The following is a 13715-nucleotide window of genomic DNA, read 5'->3' on the forward strand; positions in this document are numbered from 1 at the left end:
TGTGACATCACAGGGATGACTGGATGCTGACCCTTATTCCCACCTTCCCAGGATTCCTTGCCCCATGTCCTCACATGTGGATCCGACATTTTAGATGTCCTGGAGTCTGGACCGCACTAAATGGAGTTTAATGAAGCAATTCGTGCAATAGAATGGCGGTGATGTTCGCATTCATTGCAAATCAAATTTTTCCTGAAATTTGTAATGAATTCGGATTCCTCAGATTCGATTTGTTCATCTCTAATAATTAATTTACAAATCTGTTTAGCTTTTCTGCACCAGTTCATAAAAATAAAAAATATATATGTTTTCCACCTGAGTACCCCTTTAAACATTTGCAAATGGTCGAGGCAGAGACAGGGCAGGTAAAATAAAGATTGGACTTGTGTCTGGATGGTGGACAAAGAAAATGTGGAAATGATGCCCATGCTCGTTGACAGATGAAATAACTGTGTGTGTGCCCTCAAATAACTGCTGCTCCTAATTTCTCCCAACAGCTTAGTCAGGACTGCCTAGATGGTGTGCAGCTATTCAAAAGGACAATCCTGCTTCTCTCAGTCCAATGATATGCCCCCAACCCCAAATAGATGTCTTCAGGTGCATCATAGAGTCATGTCTAGTAGTTATCAATCTCTTACCAAAAGGTACACTACCCAAAGAAGCCTCTGAGAGTCTATTTATAGTCAGACCACACCTGTAATTATTTACATATCTATCTACCTCAGACATAACTGCATGCTGAGTTTTGGAGCAATTTGACATTTTTATGTGGCTACTATATCTATTTAATTATTTATTTTAGTGTAGTATTGAAAGAAAGAGTACAAAATGTTGGTGTTAGCCCTCTTGTTATTGTACCCATACTCTTTCATACAGCATGTCCACTCTATATAGGGCATTGCTAGAACTTTCCATGGTCTCCATAACAACCAGCTCCCTGCTGACCTACTAGGGGGGGAAATGGTCAGGCAAACCTACTGCAGCACGGGTGTTGACACCTCCTGTGGGCGGGATATTTAAACTCTGCTTAGTCCCTGTCTTTTAACTTACCTGTCCTTACTCTTTGCCTGTATTTGACTATTCTTTTGCTTCCTGATTTTGTAGCATGCTACCCTTTAGGTTTGACAATTTGTTATCCTTATTCTTCTTTTGTTTCTAAATCTGTGCCTTGTAGCCCTACTGGTTTGAACCTTGATATTCCTGACTTTACCTCTGATTCTGATTTAGTACTGTGCTTCGCTCTTGTCATTTATTATCTGGCTTGCTTTGAATTAAACCCTTGGCTGCTTACTTTGTACCTGTTTTGCCTGTTACCAGACAGTCCTGCCTGACTTCCCTTATGCTCTTACACTTAGTTCAGCATAGGGACCATTGCCCATTAGGGGGTCACCAGTTACGACGAATCTTTAAAGAAGGATGGTATATGGCGAGAACTAGTCTGCACTGTTTCCTACTGGACATGACATATGTATGTGGTTTATATATTTATATGTGTATGGAGCAATAACAGTTCGGCACTGCGATGACACTCGCATCCTAAATGCTGTATATGTCCTATTGTGAAGCGTATAGTGGTGCTCTCACTTTAAGTGCAGCAAGCAAATGAGGCCAGTTGAAGCTTGCTCTAGTGCGAAACAGTGCTGTCACCTTGTGGTACCCCCCCCCCCCCCCCTCTCTGTATGTCTTCCTCCCCTGTACTGGACATGTGAGTATTAATAAAGGAGATACTCTTAAGAAGATGTGGTAAGTGCCGACCATTTTTTGAAGTCTTTTTCTATAGGTTTATATGTTTCCTCTATAATCCTGATCAGTCTTTTATCAATATTATATTGTCAGCTCTTGTGTGACTTCTATTTCTAGATGGTAGATCGGTGGCTCTGGTGGAGTATTTGATGGCCGTCCCAGGAGAAGAGATGGTCATCCCCTGTCACTACTCACAGGAAACCCTGGGGGAAGCCAAACAAGTCACATGGTATAGTGGAATTCATGAACGATGTATGTATAATAAGAAAAAGATTTACAGCTGGGACCCCACACACCCAGGAGATGAATATCCATATTCACTGGTGAACCCTCCTGAAGACGTCACTCTACGTATACACAGTGTACAGGGTGATGAATCCCGCCATTATTGTTGTCATGTGATCACCCGTAATGGAACAATACAAAGCAAATACAGCACAGAACTGATCATCACAGGTAAGGAAATATTGATTGCTGTAAAAGGAGAATAATGGTATGGGTTTTCTTATGGGGTAAATGAGTCCTACTATGGACTACTATGCAAAACACTAATACATATAGAGGACACAGCATGACTATGTTCTACATACAATAGTAACATATTTGTATAGGAGCCAAAGATCTAATAATTCCTGCATCCAGTTACACAACCACTGTCTGCAGTCATCACTAGGGAGAGTTCACACTATGCATGTGTCAGTCAATGTCTGATATTTGAGCACGCCCTTGCATTTTCTGAAGTAAATAAACTTATACTGAGGCCTTTGTAGCTTTGAAGAGTGTTTCCCTACACATCCATTAGTTTTGTGGGAATGTAGTCAGAAACCATGTCAGAAACTCTGCAATTCCCTCAGCTCTTTATCACAAATCCCCCACCCTGCTCACTTCCCTCCCACAGCATTCCTGCCGGTTCCCCACATAGGGAGATTGTAATGTAGGCTGGAGAAGTGGCCCAAAAGTGATGATGTCATTCAATGAGCCTGGATGGAGCTCAGAGACAGGATCCCGCCATGCCTCCTAAGACAGCAGAGGGATATTCAATGTCTATTGAGACAGGGAGGACCCAATGAGATGCTGAGACAGCACAACGCTGACAGTAAGAGGATTATGCAACTTCCTGTCTGGAGAGAGGAAGGAGCTGGGGCGCTGCTTAAAAAAACCACAACACTGACAAAGAGAGGACTATACAACTTCCTGTCTGGAGAGAGGAAGGAGCTGGGGCGCTGCTGAAAAAGACCACAACACTGACAAAGAGAGGACTATACAACTTCCTGTCTGGAGAGAGGAAGGAGCTGGGGCGCTGCTGAAAAAAAACACAACACTGACAAAGAGAGGACTAAACAACTTCCTGTCTGGAGAGAGGAAGGAGCTGGGGCGCTGCTGAAAAAGACCACAACACTGACAAAGGGAGGACTATACAACTTCCTGTCTGGAGAGAGGAAGGAGCTGGGGCGCTGCTGAAAAAAAACACAACACTGACAAAGAGAGGACTATACAACTTCCTGTCTGGAGAGAGGAAGAAGCTGGGGCGCTGCTGAAAAAAAACACAACACTGACAAAGAGAGGACTATACAACTTCCTGTCGGGAATGAGGAAGTAGCCGGGGAGCTGCTGAAAAAAATGAGAACACTGACAAAAAGAGGGCTACACAACTTCCTGCCAGGAGAGAGGGAGGAGCCGGGGAGCTGCTGAGAGAATACCACACTGACAATGAGAGGACTTAACACCTTTCTGTAAGGAGAGAGAAAGGAGCTGGGGAGCTGCTGAAAAAACACAACACTAACCTAGAGAGGACTACACAACTTCCTGCCAGGAGAGAAGAAGCAACCAGGGAGCTGGAGACAACACCCCACTGAAAATGTGAGGGCTATGCAACTTCCTGTCAGGAGAGAGGGAGGATGTTGGTAGCAGCTGAGACAACACCGCTCTGACAAACAGAGAATTACACCACTTCTTGTCAGGAGTAATTTAAGGAAAAAACATGCTGAGGCCAATAAAATTTGTGATAAAATTATATTAGTAAGTTATATATCTTGAGAAGATAGTACTATTTACCAAATTTTTTGCCCTATATGACGCACCGGCATATAAGACGCACCCTATTTTAAAGGTGCAAAATCTAGAAAAAAAAGATTCTGCACACAACAGTGATGTTCAACCTGCGGACCTCCAGATGTTGCAAAACTACAACTCCCAGCATGCAACTCACAGCCAACGGCTGTCCGGGTATGCCGGAAGTTGTAGTTTTGCAACATCTGGAGGTTCACAGGTTGAAGACAACTGGTATAGGAGGTAGTACTCATGTGTCCCAGCCGCTCCAGACCCGTCACTGTTGCCTCGTCCCCGTGGTGTCCCTGACGCTCCGGACTTCTTGTTCCCCGGGATCCACGCTCTCCGTCGCCGTCATCACGTCGCCGTCATCAAGTCGCTACGCACGCCACTCCTATTGGATGACGGCATCCACGACGACAAGATGACGTCGAAGGAGAGCGCAGGGGATCCCGGCACAGAGAAGACACCGAGGAGGCAGGTAAGGTCCCTCCCGGTGTCCTGTAAGCTGTTCGGGACGCCGCTATTTCACCGCGGCGGTCCCGAACAGCCCGACTGAACAGCCGGGTTAGTGTTATTTTTGCTTCAGACGTGGTGGTCGGCTTTGATCGCCGCGTCTGAAGGGTTAATACAGGACATCACCGCGATCGGTGATGTCCTGTATTAGCGGCGGGTCCCGGCCATTGATGGCCACAGGTATTCGCCGTATAAGACGCAAAAACTTTCCCCCCCCCCCCCAGTTTTGGGAAAGAAAAAGTGCGTCTTATACGACGAAAAATACGGTAAATGAATTGTCCTGTAAAAGACAGTCTGAGCACATTGCTTAAATAAAAATATTCAACGGACAACCCATTTAACACTGGAATACCTGGTAAATCGTAGACTCATTGGGGGAGGTTTATCAATACCTATGTAGAGTAAGAGTGGGACAGTTGCCCATAACATCCAATCAGATGGCTTCTTTCATTTTCAAAGAAGTGATCTGATTGGTTGCTTTGGGCAACTGCACCACTCTTCCTCTACACAGTTTTTGATAAATCTCCCCCATTATGTGTATATATATATATATATATATATATATATATATATATATATATATATATATAAATTGAATTTATTGTATTTTCCAGGTCCCCAATCCGCCTCCGTGCCCTTCAATGTTACCCAGCCATATAACATCACAGGACATAGAGGAGAGTCTGTGACACTAAGCTGCTCCTACACATCATACATGGAGAGGGATGTCCTGGGGGTCACTATTTACTGGAGATTGGGCAACCTAAGCGGACCTTATGTCTACCACCCCTACAAAGAGATGGTTCATCCCGGTTATAGAGGAAGAACGGGAATACAAGGAGCAGCAGATCTCCACATACAGGGGGTGAAGATGTCAGATGACTCCATGTATTACTGCTTTGTGATCATCACATTGTGTAATGGAACTACTGAATATGGAAAACAAATCCAATATGGAGAAGGGACCCGACTGATTGTGACAGGTAACATAAGAATGTGAATAATTTTTATAGCTTCTATAAGTAACATTTTCTCTTGATAAACATAAACAATCCATCGGGGTTGGCAAATGTAAACGGGCCAGAAGGTGGCAATAAAGAGGATGTAGTTGGACTTACCTGGGCTCTTACCATATTGGGGAATGATCCCTTTGGCTTTTGAACCTTAATTACATAAAACCAAAAAGGCTTATGTCATGGAGCTGGAAAGGACTATGGAGATTAAATGATGACTAGGCCTACATAGCCAAGTGCTTATGTACACACATTTTTCAGTAAATAATCCATTGATCTACAACTCTGAAGAAGTAATACACCCACATGCCCTAGAATAACTCAAAAATGGTGGTGATAACCCAACACTGAGAAAAGCTGTCTGTTCTTCCCATACCTACATACATGAATACAATGGTCCATTCACGCTGTAATGGCACAGGTTAGTATGATTCCTTTACATGTTCTGCTCATGTTCCAAAGGGCAAACCAAGGGACTTTACTCCATGGAATTCTTCTGTTTAGAATTCCTAAAAAAAAAAATTTAAAAAAAAAACAGTCTCTGCCCATTTTATCTATGTTTTTCATTTCTATATATTTTTTAAACTATTAAGCAAGGTGCCTTGCTGGTGACAAAAGGTGTTTTTGACTAAAAAAAAATTTTTTTCACAGTAGCTCTGATTTACTAGAGTTGGTGGGGAAATGAGAACAAAAAATTGTCTTCCATATTTATTATGAGACAGATGCAATTGTTAACCAGCTCAGTCTCGACAACCCTCTGCATCCTACACAGTGCAAGGCAGCACCTACAACATAGACCACAGAAGCTAGTCCAGAGCCAGAACATTTAATTACTAAGCTTTATCCCAATTAAATTTGGACATCACACAATGGTAACAGGTCATTCGGTGCATTTCAGGGGACTTACATACTTAATTGTACTTTCTTGTACAATTGAGGGTATAAATCACCTGAAACGTGTCACAGGACCTGTTACTATTATGTGATGTTCTATTTCATTGGGATACAGCTTTGACACCCAGAAACAACTGTAACTGTAAGATTACCAAATAGCAAGATAAAAAAAAAATATAATTACATATCTTTATTCATTTATGTATTTTAGGTTGTGTTGTAGTGTTACTGTAATGTCCGTATATTTGTTTTTGTGTTTTTATTTCTTGGGGTCTGTTCAGACATTGTTTCTGTGTGATTTCTTTCTAGGCTTGGAAGAGTTAATTTTCTCATCCAATTGCAGCTCAGGTGTGACTTTAAAACCCTAGTTCGCTGCACTCTGGTTGCTGGTGATTTGTACTATTCTGACCTTGTTTGCTTAAAGGGGTACACCTGTGGAAAGCTTTCCTTTTTTTTTTTTTTATCAACTGGTGCCAGAAAGTTAAACAGATTTGTAAATGACTTCTATTAAAGTACTTCCAGTACTTATTAGCTGCTGAATACTACAGAGGAAATGGTTTTCTTTTTGGAACACAGAGCTCTCTGCTGACATCATGACCACAGTGCTCTCCGCTGACATCTCTGTCCATTTTAAGAACTGTCCAGAGTAGGAAAAAACCCCATAGCAAACATATGCTGCTCTGGACAGTTCATAAAATGGACAGAGATGTCAGCAGAGAGCACTGTGGTCATGATGTCAGCAGAGAGCTCTGTGTTCCAAAAATAAAACCATTTCCTCTCTAGTATACAGACCCTAAAAAGTACTGTAAAGATTAAAAATGTTTAATAGAAGTAATTTACAAATCTCAAACGTGCAGGAGAGCATTAGAAAATAAGCGGCACTCACCACGTCCAAGCTAGCGACAACTTCTTTATTTCTTTAACGTGCAGTAAAACGTACAGGTGCAGGGAGACAGGAACGCCGGAGAATCCTGGCACTAGTTGATTAAAAAACTTTCTGGCACCAGTTGATAAAAAAAAAAAAAAAAAAAAAAAGTTTCCCACGGGAGTACCCCTTTAATTATGCACCTTGTATTTATCTTGTAATAGTTCTGTTTTAACCATGGTTAATAGTTTTGTTTATTATAGATTTTAGTCTGTGGTACATTGGTCGGTATTAAGCATTATTGTATGTCCGTTCTGCTTGTGCCTTATAGCTTAGTCTGTGTCCACACTGTGAGTTTGAGTTCGAATATATCCTGTTTGTATCTTGAAAAATATCCTGTCTAGTATCTTGAACTGTGTTCCTTCACGTTGTGAAGTTTGGTTCTCTTGTATCAGTTTTTATAGAGTTCATGATTACTTATCTTAGAGCTTATAGTACATGCACTGATCATACAGTAGATGATCACTGATCTAGTGTTTCCCCCTGTGCTTTACCATTGGTCTATAGTGTCCTCTGTGCTTGCTTACTGATCTGAGTCCTCTGAACAAGTATCTGTTTATGTTAGTGTTCAATGTATTATATTTCTGTTTCCTTCTAGGTCAGTATCCTGATCACACGGTGGAGTGTGCTCGCTGGCTTGAAGTCTATTTTGAGTTATTATGCTGTCTATTCCTTTTGTGGAGTGGGATGTCCAGGTTGTTTCTGTTCTGTGTCCCAGTGTGAACAGTGTTCTATATTCCTGACCAGTTTGGTGTTTTACATTCAGTTATTCTGTTCATCCCCTGCATTTCACAATTTCTGCTGGTTACTCATTCTATACCTTGTCTAGTTCATTTATTTATATCTGCCGTTTATCTGGAGTCTGGTTTCTGAACTGTTTGTTAGTACACTATATACTGCCCTATTTGCCTTTATATATTCTGTCTTGTATATCTGCCTGTTTGGTAGTTTTCCCTTTATGTTTCTGGCCTGTGACGACTATGTATATTATTATTTGTTTTACGCTCACTACTCTTTAGCTCAGGTAGGGACCGGTACCGTGGTTGTCAATCCTCCGTTAAGGGTGGATGGGCAAGTAGGCAGGGATAGTGCTATTAGGGACAGCTTAGGGCTCACTCTCCCTGTCCCCCCCAGTCGGTCATGACAGTTACATGGTCGTTGTGTTTATGATTTCTGTACAATCCACAATTGTTTTCATTTTTCTACAGAACCTCCCTTTGATTTTGTGATGATTGGTTCCATCTCTGGTGCGGTCCTGTTATTTCTCCTGTGTGTGATCTTGGTAATCATAAAGACATCAAGTAGGAGGATAATTTTATCTATTATAGAACAAATATTCATTTTGATACATGATAGTTTTACTCTTTCTTCATCCAGTTACTGTCTTCTTTCCCCCATATAGCTTCTTGTGACTTGGTGAGGTACAGGTGCTTTTTCTTTCATATTATTCCCCCCCCTCCTAACAACCCCAGTCTTTCATAGCTGTCCCTCCCTCTATATAGCCTACAAGGACACCAGAGTATGGTGGGGAATGGGACTTTTCTTCATGTTACTACCACTATTACCAATTACATCCCGTTACTGTTTTCTTTGGCATGGGCAACTTCTAGTGACCCCTTTCTTCCTTTTACTATCCCCTTTACTGATGAGAAAATATATGAGTTCTCTGAAAGATGAGCAATTCATGTCTAATTACCCATGTTGCCATTTGTGATTTTTTTTATTGCATAATAAATGTTTCAAACAATTTAGTTCCGCAAATTAAGTGAAGACAAACACATTAAATTAAGACTTTGAGGGGTACTCTGCCCCTAGACTTGTCCTTTTAGAAAGGGGATAACATGTCTGATCATGGGGGGCATGGCCACTGGGACCCCACGTGATCTTCGTGCCGACTCTGCAGTGTTACGATCATGGGATTGTGTTGTCACGCCACGCCCCCTCCATTCATGTCTATGGCATACTCCCATTGACCTGAATGGAGGGGGCATAGCGGCTGTGATCTCCAGTCATCCGGCACAGAACAGAGTTTTCTCCGTGCACCTGATGACTGGGATACTGTAGCAGAGATCATGGGGGGGTCCCCAGCAGCCAGACTCCTGCCATTAGACATCTTACCCCTCTCCTTTGGATAGGGGATAACATGTCTAGAGGTAGATTACCCCTTTAAGTAATGAGTATGAACTCTGTCCATTGTGAAATTGTATAGTATATCTATACATGAAGGCAGGATTGTAAAAAAAACATTTTGAAATACTTTTGAACTATATGGTTATTGGGGGTATAATATGATATTTTATTTTATAATTAAAGTTTAATTTGTGTCGAGGGTAAACATTGAACATATGGATTACAGATTTTGTCTTATTGCCAAAAAATAAAAACAAGTTATAAATAACTTTTTATATTTTTCAGGTGTCATTTGCAAAAAGAAAATTGTGTAAGTATTTATATATTCAAAATAAAAATATGAAAGTTGGCGTGCTCTATTTGAATAACGTCCGAGAACTACTAGTGCGACGTGTGCACCAAAGGGATATATAGTAAGAAAAGACTGAGTGGAATGGTTCTTAAAGGAGTTTTCTAAGCTAAAACTTTTAACCCCACGCTGTGCCCGGGCTGTAAAACTATACATAATAAACTTTCACTTACCTGCCTACGATCCCCCGTTGTTCCGATATTGCCGTCCTGTTCTCCGGTCCCGGTCACTTCCACTTCCTGCGGGTCGGTGACTTCACTCTGCGCTCAGCCTATCAGTGACCGCAGCAATGTCCCTTCGCGGCCGCTGATAGGCTGAGCGCAGAGTGAAGTCCCCGACCCGCAGGAAGAGGAAGCTGACAGGGACCGGAGCACGGGTGGCGATATTGGAACAGCGGGGGATCGTAGGCAGGTAAGTGAAAGTTTATTATGTATAGTTTTACAGCCCGGGCACAGCGGGGGATAAAAGATTTCCGTTGGAGAACTCCTTTAAGGACAAAGGTTAAAAACTAATATGTCACCCAATAAATTTGTGAATAAATATAGATAAATATATAAAAGGATAAATATAAATGAGCATAAACGATGTAAGTAAAAATAAATATAAACATATATGGTATCCCCGAGTGCGGAAATGTCCAAACTGTAAAAATATATAGTTAAAGGAGTACTCCGACGCGCACTTTTTTCATTTTATCCCGTCCGGGCTGCAAAATAAAAGAAAACACACTTTCTCTTACCTGCCAACCAGCCCCCGGAGCTCCGGTACACTCCGGTACAGGTGTTCGGTCCCCGGGCTGTATTCTTCTTACTTCCTGTTAGCCCGACACGTCACACGGAGCTTCAGCCTATCACCGGCCGCAGCGATGTCCCGCCTCTGCCAGTGATAGGCTGAAGCTCCGTGTGACGTGCCGGGCTAACGGGAAGTAAGAAGAATTCAGCCCGGGGACCGAACACCTGTACCGGAGTGTACCGGAGCTCCGGGGGCTCGTTGGCAGGTAAGAGAAAGTGTGTTTTCTTTTATTTTGCAGCCCGGAAGGGATAAAATGAAAAAAGTGTGTGCCGGAGTACTCCTTTAAGTAAACCGCACGGTCAATGGTGCACACAAGAAAAAAAAATTACAAAGTCCAAAATAGCGTATTTTTGGTCACTTTTCATACCATAAAAAAAAAAAATAATAAATAAAAGGTGATCAAAAAGTCCCATCAAAACAACAATGGTACTGATAAAAACTTCAGATCATGGATCAAAAATGAGCCCTCATACCTCCCTATATGCAGAAAAATAAAAAAGTTATAGGAGTTAGAAGAGGAAATGTTTAAACGTATTCATTTTCCTGCATGTAATTATGATTTTTACCAGAAGTAAAACAAAATCTAACCTATATAAGTAGGGAATCATTTTAATCGTATAGACCTACATAATAAATAAAATGTGTAATTTTTACTGAAAATATGCACTGCTTAGAAACGGAAGCCCTGAAAAGTTACAAAATGGCATTGTTTTTTTTATTTTTTTTATTTTGTCCCACAAATATATATATTTTTTTCAACATAGATTTTCATATCAACTGGTCCCAGAAAGTTAAATAGATTTGTAAATTGACGCTATATAAAAATCTTAATCCTTCCAGTACTTATCAGCTGCTGTATACTACAGGGGAAGTTGTGTAGTCCTTTCCGGTCTGACCATAGTGCTCTCTGCTGACACCTCTGTCCATGGCAGGAACTGTCCTGAGCTGGAGAGGTTTGCTAAGGGGATTCACTTCTACTCTGGACAGTTCCTGACATGGACAGAGGTGTTAGCAGAGAGCACTGTGGTCAGACAGAAAAGAACTACATAACTTCCTCTGGAGCATACAGCAGCTTATAAGAACTGGAAGGATTAATATTTTTTTTATAGAAGTAATTTACTAATTTGTATAACTTTCTGGCACCAGTAGATTATATAAAAAAAAAAATAATAATAATTCTACCAGAGTACCCCTTTAAGTTCGGCAGTGAATCGGGAGCCGCAGCCGGGGACATTAATGAACCCACTTCAGGGGAAAGGAGGTCACTGTGTCAGCTGAATTAGAACGTTTGTGGCTTATGGTTTGTGGTTAGTACTATAGGTGGAATATAAACCACAAATGTTGAATTCAATTGACACAGTGACCTATTTCCCTTTGAAGTGGGATTAGATTGTTAATCCGAAATGATCTCGGGTCTTATCCAATTTACCCTGATGCTATGAATAAGCAGCTGCAAATGCAGTTTTTTAAGGCAACCAATTAAAGGGGTACTCCGCCACTAGACATCTTATCCCCTATCCCTTGGAGTACCTTTAAAGGGGTACTCCGGTGGAAAACTTTTTTTTTTTATCAACTGGTGCCAGAAAGTTAAACAAATTTGTAAATCACTTCTATTAAAAAATCTTAATCCTTCCAGTACTTATTAGCTGCTGAATACTACAGAGGAAATTGTTTTCTTTTTGGAACACAGAGCTCTCTGCTGACATCATGGCCACAGTGCTCTCTGCTGACACCTCTGTCCATTTTAAGAACTGTCCAGAGTAGGAGAAAATCCCCATGGAAAACTTATGCTGCTCTGGACAGTTCCTAAAAAGGACAGAGAGGACAGCAGAGAGCACTGTGCTCATGATGTCAGCAGAGAGCTTTGTGTTCCAAAAATAAAATAATTTTCTCTGTAGTATTCAGCAGCTAATAAGTACTGGAAGGAGTAAGATTTTTTAATAGACGTCATTTACAAATCTGTTTAACTTTCTGGCACCAGTTGGTTAAAAAAAAAAAAATAATAATAATATTAAGTTTTCCACCAGAGTAACCCTTTAAGGACCAAGCCCATTTTGACTTTAAGGACCAGAGCATTTTTTGTACATCTGACCACTGTCTCTTTAAGCATTAATAACTCTGGGATTCTTTTGCTCATTAATTTGATTCAGAGATCGTTTTTTCGTGACATATTCTACTTTATGTTAGTGGTGAATTTTTGTCGATACTTGCATAATTTCTTGGTGAAAAATTCAAAAATTTCATGAAAATGTGAAAATTTAGCATTTTTCCAACTTTGAAACTCTTTGCTTGTAAGGAAAATAGAGATTCCAAATAAATGATATGTTGATTCACATATACAATAAGTTTGTTAACCCTTTAGGTGTTTCACAGGAATAGCAGCAAAGTGAAGGAGATCATTCAAAATCTTAATTTTTTACAATAACATGTTCTTGTAGCACCATTTTTTCATTTCTACAAAGAGTAAAAAGAGAAAAAGCCCATCAACATTTGTAACCCCATTTCTCTCGAGTTAGGAAATACCTCATATGTGGATGTAAAGTGCTCTGTGGGTGCACTAGAGGGCTTTGAAGGGAAGGAGCGACATTGGGCTTTTGGAGCGATTTTGCTGAAATGGTTTTTGGGGGGCATGTCGCTTTTCGAAAGCCCCCATAGTGTCACAACAGCAAAAAAAAATAAAAAAAACACATGGCACACTATTTGGGAAACTACACCCCTCGTGTAGGAACGTAACAAGGGGTACAGTGAACCTTAACACACCACAGGTGTTTGATGAATTTTCGCTATGAAAAATTTTATTTTTTTTTTCACTAAAATGGTGGTGTTACCACAAATTTTCATTTTCACAAGGGGTTATAGGAAAAAGAAGTTCCACAAAATTTGTAACCCCATTTCTTCTGTGGATGTAAAGTGCTCTGCTGGCGCACTACAGGGGTCAGAAGAGGAGGAGCGCCATTGAGCTTTTGGAGAGAGAATTTGGTTGGAATGAAAGTCAAGGCCCATGTGCCTTTACAAAGCCCCCCGTGGTGCCAGAACAGTGGACACTCCCCCCCCCCACTTGTGACCCCATTTTGGAAACTACACCCCTATCATATAGTAATAATGGGGTGCAGTGAGCATTTATACCCCACTGGCGTTCAACAGATCTATAGAACAGTGGGCTGTGCAAATGAGAAATACCATTTTTCACTTTTTCATTTTCACGGACCACTGTTCAAAAAAAATCTGTCAGACACCTGTGGGGTGTAAATGCTCACTGACCCGAAATTGGGTTGACATGTGGGGGGGGGTTCACAGTTCTGGC

General features: G+C 41.1%; 1 protein-coding gene across 3 annotated transcripts in view; it reads left to right on the forward strand.

Annotated features, from left to right (window-relative positions):
• LOC130367591 (uncharacterized) overlaps positions 1 to 13715 on the forward strand; it is a 115649-nt gene that overhangs the window by 86991 nt on the left and 14943 nt on the right. Inside the window, exons 3-6 of one of the 3 annotated variants that reach the window (XM_056570101.1) lie at positions 1861 to 2199; positions 4923 to 5291; positions 8349 to 8441; positions 9556 to 9580. In XM_056570101.1, the coding sequence (XP_056426076.1) occupies positions 1861 to 2199; positions 4923 to 5291; positions 8349 to 8441; positions 9556 to 9580 (826 nt within the window). The remainder of the gene's footprint in view (positions 1 to 1860; positions 2200 to 4922; positions 5292 to 8348; positions 8442 to 9555; positions 9581 to 13715) is intronic. The other 2 variants (XM_056570102.1, XM_056570104.1) reach the window with 2 other exon arrangements.

The sequence above is a fragment of the Hyla sarda genome, chromosome 4 (genome assembly GCF_029499605.1).
Source record: "Hyla sarda isolate aHylSar1 chromosome 4, aHylSar1.hap1, whole genome shotgun sequence".
In the NCBI taxonomy this organism is placed as follows: Eukaryota; Metazoa; Chordata; class Amphibia; order Anura; family Hylidae; genus Hyla; species Hyla sarda.